General features: G+C 40.4%; 1 protein-coding gene across 9 annotated transcripts in view; it reads right to left on the bottom strand.

Moving 5' to 3' along the window:
• Positions 1–243: 243 nt before the first annotated feature.
• Positions 244–11,923, bottom strand: part of ZDBF2 (zinc finger DBF-type containing 2) — a 54,174-nt gene continuing 42,494 nt past the window's right edge. For 8 of the 9 annotated variants that reach the window (XM_061607886.1, XM_061607889.1, XM_061607891.1 and 5 more), the window contains one exon: positions 244–8,069. In XM_061607886.1, coding sequence (XP_061463870.1) covers positions 5,363–8,069 — 2,707 coding nt within the window. In that variant the 3' untranslated portion in view covers positions 244–5,362. Of the gene's footprint in view, positions 8,070–9,725; positions 9,811–11,923 lie in introns of those variants that run through there. The other variant, XM_061607893.1, reaches the window with a different exon arrangement.

Here is an 11,923-nt window from a genome sequence, read left to right as displayed (position 1 = left end):
TCTAAGGTAGGCACAATTCTAGACAAGGTTTTATGTAAATTGAATGGATTTCTGTCACTCAAGTAGGAACAGGGAGACATATCACATACACTTCTGGGATTAAAACAAAAACAAACTGAATACCAGTTTTGATCTTTACTTTATTCAAAAAATGTATTTTTCTTCTAGATGCCGTGAAAAGAATGAATTTATATCTATAAAATATTACAAGCAAAGGAGAAATAAAACCTTTTAAATCTGCATATGCTTGCTTAGTGGGAAGTAAAGGTATTTTGAGACATTATGACTTGCAACTTTTTGCATAAAATGCAAAGTTCTGCTTACGGTACAAATTGAGTACTACTTAAAATCCAGCCTATTCATCATTTAGTTGGTCCCATTTATTGGAGCAGTTGGGAAAGGATCCCTAATAATTGGCAGAATGTACAAACAGGAAACCACTAAAATTTAAGATAACAGGATGAAAAAGGTTCTGTAAAGTTATTTTTAAGAAAGTGTGAAATTAAAGAAAAATAGGGTCGCCAGATCCCCAAATTTTGATCCTGAAAGTGAGGTTGTGCACTTTTTGCCCATTTGATGAATGTTATGGGTGACTGCAGTCAAGAATTGAATATATCAACCTCTGTCAAGTTTAGATGGTATCTCATTTATCACTATTGAGGACATGTTGAAGAATGGGAAATTAATCAAATGAAAAGGTTCACTACCTAGGACTCTCATCCCAAAATACATTTTAGCTATCCTTCTCATCAACTTCAGATATTACTTTTTAAAATTTGGTACAAAAGTACCTGAGTTTAAAATGCTAAATGTTTAAGTGTACTTGCACAGAGGGGTTCTTTGCAATAAACAGAAATAGTGAGCAGGAAAGGATTGAGCGCCCACTTCCATGCTTACTACAGTGGAATCTAGCCATTTAAACATGTATGCTCTGGTGACAATTGGCAATACTGCTAGTGTACTTTGCTCTATAAACCTCGTGTACCAGAGTTCACAAAATAAAGGATAAACCTGCCCTATAAGAGATATCTTGACACTTTTCATAGTGGAAACAGATGCACATTTGGACAAAAGGAAAAATAATAAAAAACAAGAAAGCAAGGAGCAGTGGGTTCTCAAGTCTAATAAAGGACAAATATTGTTTAACAGAATTATGGATGGAGGGCTATATCCAGAGATCTATGGTAATTACATATTGTATTAAGGTTGAATCTGTGTGAAAACTCTGATAGCACTTAGGAGAATTCTGCTATTACTATAACAAAGACTGAGTTTCACATAATCCTCTTTTTCCTGCTGCTTGATTTTTCTCACATTTGTCTGAGTGGCAAGTGACCTGAAACATTCAATTCAAGGCCCTCTGCAGGATGTGAGTACAAATATGCCATTGACCAAGACTCAGCTACCATATCCTTTTTCTAACTAAATTACACAAAGCGGGGGGGGGGGGGGCATTTATTGTAGAGATAGCAAAATCTAGCAAGCCATTACAGTGAGAGCGGGTCTTGGAATCAACAGCAGTTTCAGGTGAAACGAGTTTTTCAAACAGAGTAGAATACGCTAGGTTCCTAGGGGTTCTTCTTAAAACCTTAACACAATTCTCAGGAATCTTTTATAAAATATTTATCATACACTTTTCCTCTCCTTTTAAGAAAATTATTCATTTCATTTTTATGGCCAGGATATAAAGGCAGCTTCCGCATGCACTTCAGCACTCCTGAGCCTCCCCCTCCACTTTCATCCCTCAGCACCCCTTGTCTTCCAAAAGCTGTTCCCAGCAGTTGGACTCTCAGCATGAGTTACCAGATCTTTTGATACTCAGGTTCTGAGATGTAGTAGCTAGCGGGGGCTGAGAATAGCACCTGGCACATTGGGGGAAGAGCCTGGTCAACACGGGGCACGGCAGCAGATATCAAAAAGCCAAGAAGAAAATGGTCTGCCTCTTGATTCTGAGCCCTCAATTTACACCTGGTAACCCAAAGGAGGTAGCAAAAACTTAACATCTCAAAAACTGAAACTGGCAACCCTGGCCAGAACCTTAACTGAAAACAGGGCTAACCCTCAGAACAGAAATTAGGTATATCCTGATACTCAAGTGAAAGTGCTAGGGTGTATACCCAGCATTCTTTGGATTCTGGCCTATTTATTCAAATTTTGAGTTTTGAGTTTGCTAGACATGCCTAGACTGGACAATAAGAAGTTAAAAACATACACAGTTCAAAGTTTAAAATGTATTTAAGTGGATTTTATCTATGACCAAAATGTCATGGTCTCCCCAACTTTCATGTGCATCAAAAGCATATATACAGATATTTTAACAAAAACTGTAGACTTTTTTTACACATTGAACAACTTTCCCAAGATTTATACTCTTAAGCCCTTCATCTTGAAAAAAAAAATAGGATGTTAATCTTCATTCTGTTTTTAAAGAAAAAACATATAATTAAATATTTCCTTAAATATAGCCATTTTCTCTTTAAAAAATCACTCTGGTTGAAAAGCCTATTTACAAAAAAGAAGTCATGTAAATATTCAATAAGTTTGAAAGTGAAACAGTTCTGCCCTGTGCATCTTGAGGTTGTGAAGAAAAATGAGTGACAGAGAACAGCAGAACATAAATACGTTAAACTCTTTAGTGACTGTCAAAATCATGCCAATACACTCAAAAAAATATTCATAAAATGTACAATGTATACCTGCATTTATACATCATTTTCAGAAGAAATGAATTGGCACATTAGGTAGAAAGGACATTCTTTTCCATAAAAATAGGTTGATTTGAAATTTGTCAGTGATAACCTATAATAAAATTTGGTTTAAAACAAGCTTGACTTTGAAAAAGAAACTTTTGTATTCAAACTTTATTTATAAAGTAACACTGTTATTAAAATTATCAGTTTAAGAACTTTTATTTTAAAAAATATTTTTGTATTAGACAGAATATTAAATGACTGAGGCACTAATAATTAACAGGCTACTATAGTTTACATGAAATCAATGTCCTAAAAGCCAGTGATGTAGCACATAACATAAACATTAAGTCTCATGTAAATGCCCGCTTGGAAGATCTCTGCCCAGAAAACAAGACATTGTTTTTCAACTTAATCAAATCCAACTGGATCTTATATAGATAAGGGAAACTAATCTAGAATATAATTTAATGGTATTCAGTGCCATGGGAGACTTCCCCTTCCTCTCCTCTTCCCCAGTAGCCCCCCCATCAACCCCCAGCCTCTGGAGCAGATATGTGGGGCACATCAAAGCAGATTTGTGAGAAATCTCTTTCACAAGTTGTGTCTGTTCCCTACTAGTAGACAGACACTCCTGGATTATATCCTATGTCTTCTGACATATACAGTTATAAAAAAGATTCTGCATTTAAGTAAATGAAAAACGAAACAAAAACAAATCATTGATTTACTTAGGTAAGCCTAAACATTGCTTTTTAAACCACGATCTGTAAATCAATGTTGACGGGCAGAGCAATCCAAATGATGGGAAGCCAGCAGGGGGGGCAGAGGAGGAGCTAGAGGAGGAGCCGGCGGAATCCACTTGCTGCTCAGGAGCTGCTGGCCGGGCTGAGTGCCAGCTCTGTTGGGAGCTGCGCACGGGAGCTGGACAGGAAGAGCCAGCTCCCACAAACAGGCCTACCAGGGAGTAAGCGATCCCCACAGGCCACCAGTGTTAATTTTTTTTTACTCCATTGGCCTATTATTGTGAGGAATCCGGATGCGGGGAATTGGGACCCAGGGAAGAGCTCTGAGGGGGTCCCCCACCCATGACTCCTCCCCCACCACACCCCCAGGAACTCCCCATTATTGGGGCTTCCACCAGCTCTCCATCCGCTGAGCTGGCCATCCCTGGCAGAGCCCCGGCAGCAGGGTCCTGGTGGTGCCATGGCAGCAGGGAGCTTCAGTGCCAGGACCCCACCAGCTCAGCCAGAGGCCTACTGCATCCAACTCCCCCCCCCAGCCTGGTGGAAATATGAGTTAAATTGTGCCCTAATATGCAAAATAGCATCTTTCAGAACTTTTGTCTGAAATAGTTTTAATTTACTTATTGGACTTTCAAATATTTTCACAACTACATTGTGGGCTGATAGAGAAACAACACATAAGTAGTCTTTTCATTTAAAAATGCTATATATTTTTAAGTTCAATGAGAGTTTAAAGATAGGAATATTGCTTATGTGCAGCATTCTGAATGAACAGTTCTGTGTGGCCTAAAAAGCTGTTGATCAATCTTTCCTTAAAGGAAAAAAAACATGAAAGATTACAAAAAGACATTTATCTTTTCAGCACTGGCCTCCTTCTAGAATGCTAGTCTTAGATGTTCACGACAGAAGAGATGAAGCCAACACAATGGGGAGTATGGAATAAGTTTGCTAACATTGTACAACGCTTATGCTTCTTTCCAGAATTTACAGCAAAAGCTATGCATGCTTACTCAGAAGTAAGTTCCACTGGTTCACTGGTGTGCACAGGATTATAGTCCAAGTCTGCAATCCTATACATGCTTACCTGGGAGTAAGACCTATTGAAAACACTGGGAATTTACTTCTGAGTAGACAGATGGGATTGTGCTGTTGACCTCACTGATTTTCATTATATTGCTAGCCCCAAATTACACTTCACTTAAAATATATATTCCCTTTCACTTTTTAATCATACTTATTGGCTTGGATCCCAAGATGCCACTGTAGAAGCTGAAGGCACTTTTGATAATGTAGTGAGGGTATCCAATTCTCCACCTGCAGTTTCCCCAAAACTCATAATTAGGGATCCCCCAGAACAGCAGGGTGTGTGTAGACTTGCAGACCAGGATGGTGGGAGGGAACTGGTGATCTTCACACACACATGCAAGGATGTCTTCTGTTCATGCAGTGGTATCTTTGGATATAAACCATTCTGAAGTAAGCTTTGGTGGACATTTTTGTCAGCTGGGTATGAAAACTGAATCTTATGTACAAGGCAAATGTATCCACTTTTGTGGCATAGTGCACTACATTTTATTAAGGTAGAATAACCGTACAACTAAAGTTCAATATTTCTTTGCTGTGGCAAAGATGCATTGAAGTCTATTAAACAGGGCCTTTAGTGCTTTCTAACAAATATACATGTTTTGTAACTTTTATATAACAGAACAGTGCAATGTGCAGCATGCCCCCAGAGCAGCAACATGAACAGTTTGTAGGTATATTAGCATTGTTGGAACTTGAATTTGTTCAATTTCTAGCTCTGGTGCATCAGAAGATTTTTGAAAAGCCTTCCCATCCCCCCCGCCCCAATCTCTTCAGCCTGTCCTTGACTGCCTCTTACAGTAGAGCAAGCCAGTTTCCAAGTTTGTGTGGTTTGGGTAGCAATCATTTCACAGTGCAAAGGAGACTCTTGCCCCCAGTCACCTCCCATTTCTTTACTTTCGAAGAAGCCCTTGCAGTGGCTCTCTGCCTCTTTTCAGGAATGTCCATGCCTACAACGGCTGTAGTGTTCAAAAATGTTTTCTTGGGCTTCCTTGCCACCTTTAGCTTTTTAGCATTAGGTTTTTCTTTCTTAAGGTGCTTTTCTACAGTAGATTTCTTTGTTTGGTGCCTGGAAATAGACAAGACAGAGGATTTTGGAGCACAAGAAACCTTTCTGATCCTCCCCTCCTTTGGCTGAGTTGTAGTCCTGGGTGGCTGTTTCCTACTGCCTCTCCTAACAAGGCTACGCCTGACAAAGGCTGGTCCTGAAGCATTATTGGAAAACCCTGGTTCTCGACTATTGCCTTTTTCTCTCTGCCGCATTGTCTTTGGATTGTCTCTTTCCAGACAGTTAGCCACATGTGACATAAAAGGAGGCTTAACTTCCTTTCTATTGAATGGAGTTAACCTAAAGTCACCATCCTGCTGTGATCGGTGAGAGTTCAATGGTGAAAGAACTAAGTGTTCATACGATTTCTCTGAATTGTTACAGATCAGACATTCAGATCTCTCTGTAGAAGTAGAAGAACCATCTGTCTTATGGCTTGAATTCATATCATTCTCTTTAACCCAGTCCAGCATGAAAGATGGTGAGGAATCACTGAAATCTGGCGAATTGAAGGACTTTGGTTCTATGCATTCATAGTGTGCATCTGCTTGTTTCTTCCTGTTTGCATCAAGGCTGAGACTTCTGAATAGCTGCCGAACATGTGGAGGCTTCTTTGCCTTTTCCCCAGTTATACTTTTGGGAGGTGTTTTTAAAACTCGATTAGTCAATGGGTCATAATACTTAATAGAACTCTGTTTGTATTTGTACCTTATGGAGTCCTTACTATCTGTTGAGTTGTGGCTTCTTCTCCTTTTGGAAATATCTTCTGTTTTGCTCCTCAACTGTTTCACCTCTGGACAAGAAAGAACATAGACCACTGTTTGGGGCTGTAAAGGGCTCATTATTTTGGTATAAGATTCAGGAAGCTTGAGGGCACAGAGTCTAGTTTTCATGGTGGGTGTCCTCTCATTGTCTGACCATACAAGGTTACCTTTCTGATCTGTCAGCTCATGGTCTTTTCTAATGATTTTTTGTTTCACTATCGGATAGTGCACCAAGCTAGTTTGCGTGCCATGGCTAACCTTGACTACTTGGCATCTTGAGGCAAGGTGCCAAGTCCTTTTTTTTGGCCTCCTCGTGCTTTCTGGAATGTGTTGTGTTTCTAAGGCTGCAGAGGAGTTACTGAAGTCGGAGCCAAATTCTGGAAGACCTTTAGCTGACACAGCCTCCAATTTGGGAGCTGCAATTGCACTGATTCTCCCTTCCTCTTTCTTTTTCTTTCTTAGCCTCCTTGTTGCACAGTTAGCCAATGACTCTGTATCAAAGTGGCAGCGGAAGCGACCTTCCCTGAAATCCCGCACAATAGCTTCAATTTTCATATCGTCTTCATACATGATCTGGGACCACGTCTTTCCTACAAAAGAAGGAGGCACATGGGGCAAAGCTGGAAGAACCGGTTCTTTATGATGAATAGATGCATCCCGTTCTGCTTCTGTTGCTTCCTGCACTGAGTTATTTTTAAGAATAGAACTGAGCTGGGTGTCATAGTTCTCATCTTGTAGGTTTACTTGAATCTCTTTGAGAAGTTCTAGGTTTTTAACAGCTGCCTCAGGCAGGAGTGCTCCCGACTGAACATTTGCATCATAGTCAAAACTTATTTCTGACCCACGTATGCTACTGTGGTCCAGAAGTGACAGAATATTTACACAGGAGTTGGTCTCTTCATCTCTGCAAGGTAACAGTTGGGGGCGAATCCCATAGCAATATTTCAGAATGACTTCTTCAATGATGTCATCTACAGATGTTTCAGCACTTCTCCTCGTCTCTTTTCCCTCCAGTAATTGGGAAGTTGCTTGAAAAGCCAGGGAATTGCTGGTACGCACAGGGTTGCTAGTGTCCCTGAGACAGAAGTCAGAGACCTGAGATTGTAAGCCAACTTGCTTTAAAAAAAGCTGACCTGAGATTAATGAGTTGCCTTGATTATACACAGGACTCTCATGTGAGAGTGAAACAGTTCTTGACTGGGGAGACTGCAAAACAGGACTCAGATTTGGATTCCCTAATCCATCTTGATTGCGTATGTCCTGCTTAGCTTGTTCACACCTGCTATTTGAAACCAATTCTGGTATTACTGAAAATCTAATATTTTTTGCAAGTATATGAGGAGGGGGTGGCGAGTGGCTTACAGGTAATGGATGGGGTAAAAGGTTCACCGCTGTAAACTGGGCTTTATGGCTACTACTTTCAGTCAGAGCACCATCTGCTGGAACAGGATTTCTTGTACTACTGGAGATGTCCAAAGTTTGCTGTGAAGTTCCTCGGCTATGTTCTTCTCTCCTTTCTAGCTTCTGGATAAGTGTGACTGGCACAGAAGACTCTTTCAGTTCCTCATGTGATCTCTGGGAAATAAGGCAGCCTGACTCGGCAGTGAATCCACTGTCAGTGCTTGGTTCTTCCTCCCTGTTTGTAGCACACTCCTTCTCCACCGCTTCCACCAAAAGAAGAGCCTCATCCCTGGGAAGAAGTTGGGAGCTGGTGACTGGCATGTCATCATAAGTCGGTCTGGGGAAGGGAGAAAAAACTCCGCATAAACATTGGTCATACATGTAATATGAACTAGGGTTTGCAACTAAGGGATTAAGAACCAAACAAGTTAATAAAAAGGAAAGCACCTGTGTCAGTACGCATAGCACTTCAGCTGCCCACCAAGTTGGACCACCAGCAAAAACACTTCTTATAAACTACCCATAACTTACAGGTTTGAACTTTGAATTTCATGAATATTATCTTGTTGAAAACCCATTAATGTTACTGTACAATAGTGGGGGAAGGGAGGGACGCTTTGAAATTTTGCTGCATAGGAAAGACTGCAGCACTATTCCCAGAACTACTCCTAGTGCCAACAATCTTTACCACAGTGATTAACACTCTTCCAAGCTACTGGAGCACTGGGGAAGGATCTTTAGGGACAGTAAAAAAAAAGAATATGAATCTTCATTCTGACAGCCTTTGTTACAGTGGATGCTCTTTGATGCAGCAAAGCTAAATGTAATAATGCAGCTAACAGCTGCCTATGATTGTCAGAGCACAGAAGAAGCAAAGCATATACGTCTTTGCATTGTAAACTTAGAAATGCTATTTGGATTGGTTTTAATTCAAATGAATAAAAAATAAACAACAGTTTATCAACATGAATACAAAAACACTATACCCACTATCAACATATACATGGACATAAAGGCTGTTATCTAGGAGTATTCTAAGATAACATCAATTTCTATTTTGAGTAATCTTTTCTTAAACATGTTTTAATTGGTTTTAGATTGTGGATTTGCATTTATATTTTTTGTATTGTTCTGTGTGATTCTATTGTATTCATTGTAATGGTTGTACACCGCCCAGAGAGCTATGCTAGTGGGGCGGTATAAAAATTCAATAAATAAAAATAAAATAAATAAATGACAAAAAGATGAGTATCACTGTATTGTGTATATAAATTGTGTAGCCATTGGCTTGGATCCTAATTTTTCACTCCATGAATGGAAGGACATTCCATTTATGGAATGAAAAATTCAGATCCAAGTCATTGTGCTGTAGCACCTGCACAAAAGCTCTTAAGACTCTATAGTTCTTAATCCACAGCTGTGTAATGAAAAGTTTCTCACCCCCTATTCCCTGCCTTTTCTGTCAACTAAACCTGAGATTTCTTGTTGTCATCTGAGTCATCCATGGCCTAATTTTGTTAATGAGGTTCTCAACTGATTACTCCCTGTACCCACATTCAGTGAGTCCATGGTTAAATTCAAATTTCAAAAGGTTCAAGTAAAAAATCCTGCCAACACAACAGGCTGAGATTTTCCTTGATACAAGGGAGTTAATTTGAATAAAGGTTAAACTCTCAGTGTTGTAACAGGCTGGTCTTTGCACTAATCATGCGCTTCTCTGCATTTTACATGCGTGGGTTTATATTCAGACCTTCTGGAAGAAAAATTTACTCTTGTATACCGATTATTTTATTTGCCCCATACTGTTCTACTACTAGCTAGAATCAGAGAGCCCTGCAAGATATTGGAATCACATTAAAATCAACACAACAGAGAAAAGGTGTTTTAGACATTTAAATAAAAAATGTCTGCATTTCTATGAATATTTGGGTGCATTCATATGAGCTACTACCCACCTAAGTGTAAAGGAAGATATAGGGGGAAACTGGCTCACCTAGTTTCAATTAAAAGATTGCCCACCATTGTTCTGGAAGCTTTGTAACTTTTAGATCAAGGCCTTGATAAACCATTTCAGTCAATGAAATATTAGCTTTTTAAGAGAAGCTGAAGAATGTTCCATATGTTCTCGTAGCATCCTGCAGTCAAATAAATGATGCACTGTCTCCCAGCAGCATGAAACAGCAATCCCCAGAAATACCCTCCCTACCATCAATACAGCACATAACATAAAAGCATAATGGATAAAACACCAAGTAATAAAACCTTCTGCACTAACTTTTATAAATAATATATCAAGTACCAGAGCAAAATACTATTTTAGTCTACACTCATTAGAATGACCTACTCCCTGGTTCGTGGCTGCCACATGTGAGTGATGTGATTATAGCTAACCCAGAATAGTCAGGTGTTTATTTCACTCTAAGAGTTGATTATTAAGAAGTACCAACAGTGACCTCATAGCTGATGCCCAGATGGGATTTTGCTCTTGACATACTTTGAAAGTCTGAAGAAAAGAAGAAAAATTAAAGCACTGAATCCCAGATCTGTCTCCAACACTGCAGCTTTGCTGGCACAACAGACTTCAGTGTGCACAGTGGAATTTCCTTTTCCTCTGCTGTCCTCAAAATCAGCTCCAGAGAGTTGAGGGGCCCAGGGCTTGGGGGGGAAAGAAAAAATGGAAGTCCTGCTAGATACAGTTCTAAGTTATCCCACAAAAAGATGGGATTGTGTTGTTTGCACTCAACCCCAAGTCAGCCACTACACCAGGCCTGCACCCCTTGTGCCTTACAAGGATCCCGCCTCAAGCCTCAGACAGAGAAGAGAGGGTTAAACAACACCTTCTCCCAAGTTCAGCTTCCTGGCACCCAGCCAAACTTCAAGGGACCCCGGCCTGGCCTGGCCACATCTAGCTGTTAAGTGCTGCTTCCAACTAACATTTACTTCCTTTTTCCTCCCCGGGCTCCCGCATGACTGCCTGCCAGACAGGGAAATGTGCCTTGATCACCTGGCAATGATGCCTATATTCATCTTCCCTCAAACTCCTTGGCACAACCACCATCTATCAATCTATTTATTTATCAATTCTAGCCAGCTAGGCAGCAAAAATAGGATAATTGACCCCGATAGGTCAAAGTTGTGCATGCCTGCTCTATACAATATGGCAATTCAAGTCATTCAGTTCATTTTATGCTTACCCATGCTACTTTCAGCTATTAGTTAAATAGATGGCATCTAATGTTCAAATGCCATATCCTTCTTAAACAGGATTCCATGTTTCATTTCTCTGTAGCATTTGCATATCAAATAATCTCAGTTTGGGATGCAAATGGGAGGATGCAACTATGATCCTGGAAAATCCAAGATTTTTAAGTCAGGCCTATTTCTTCGTTTTAATATCATTTTAGAATCCAAGTCAGTCCCATGTGTTGCACATCTTTATCAGTTTTCAAATTATAATTCCTCCAGTCGATTTGTCAAATATCAAAGGCTGTGAGGGCCTGCACCTGGTGTCGGGCCAAGGAGACAGTAGCCTGCTGGTGTACCATCCACCCTGCTGCCCGTCAACTTCTCTGACTGAGCTGGTGGAGGCCATCTTGGCTGTTGGATTTGAGGAGTCCAAAATGATAGTCCTGGGTGATTTCAGTGTCCATGCTGAGGCTGCCTCCAGTGTTTCGGCTCGGGACCTCATGGCCTCTATCATGACCATGGGGCTGTCTCAAGTTGTCAGCAGACTGACGCATAGGGCAGGGCATACCCTTGACTTGTTTTTTGCTCCAGATAGAGGAAGGGGTGGTCTGGAGATGGGGGGGTGGATGTCACCCCATTGTCATGGTCAGACCACTTCCAGGTGAAAGTGGGGATGGAGGCAAGATGGCGACATGATAGCAGCAGCGTCTGTTTAGAGCTCGGAAGTTTGTTTGACTACGCTACTTCGCTATTCTCATTACACTTCCCAGTTTGTACCAGACGAGAGATTAAATGTAACTTATTTAATGAGCAAGAAGAGGAGTGAAGAAAGCCTTGAAAAAGCTTGGGGAAATATGGAGCACTGGAGTACTGATAAGAGAGGGATAAGTAAACCTGGTACAGCATGTAATTTATGCAGTAAGTGCAAATATGGATTGATATACTACCCTAGCATACAAGGGTTGGGTGTAATTGTTTAAATTGTGCTCTGAACAAAAAGCTCAC

This window comes from Rhineura floridana, chromosome 2 (assembly GCF_030035675.1).
Source record: "Rhineura floridana isolate rRhiFlo1 chromosome 2, rRhiFlo1.hap2, whole genome shotgun sequence".
Classification (NCBI taxonomy): domain Eukaryota; kingdom Metazoa; phylum Chordata; class Lepidosauria; order Squamata; family Rhineuridae; genus Rhineura; species Rhineura floridana.
This window is presented reverse-complemented; position numbering and strand designations above follow the sequence as displayed.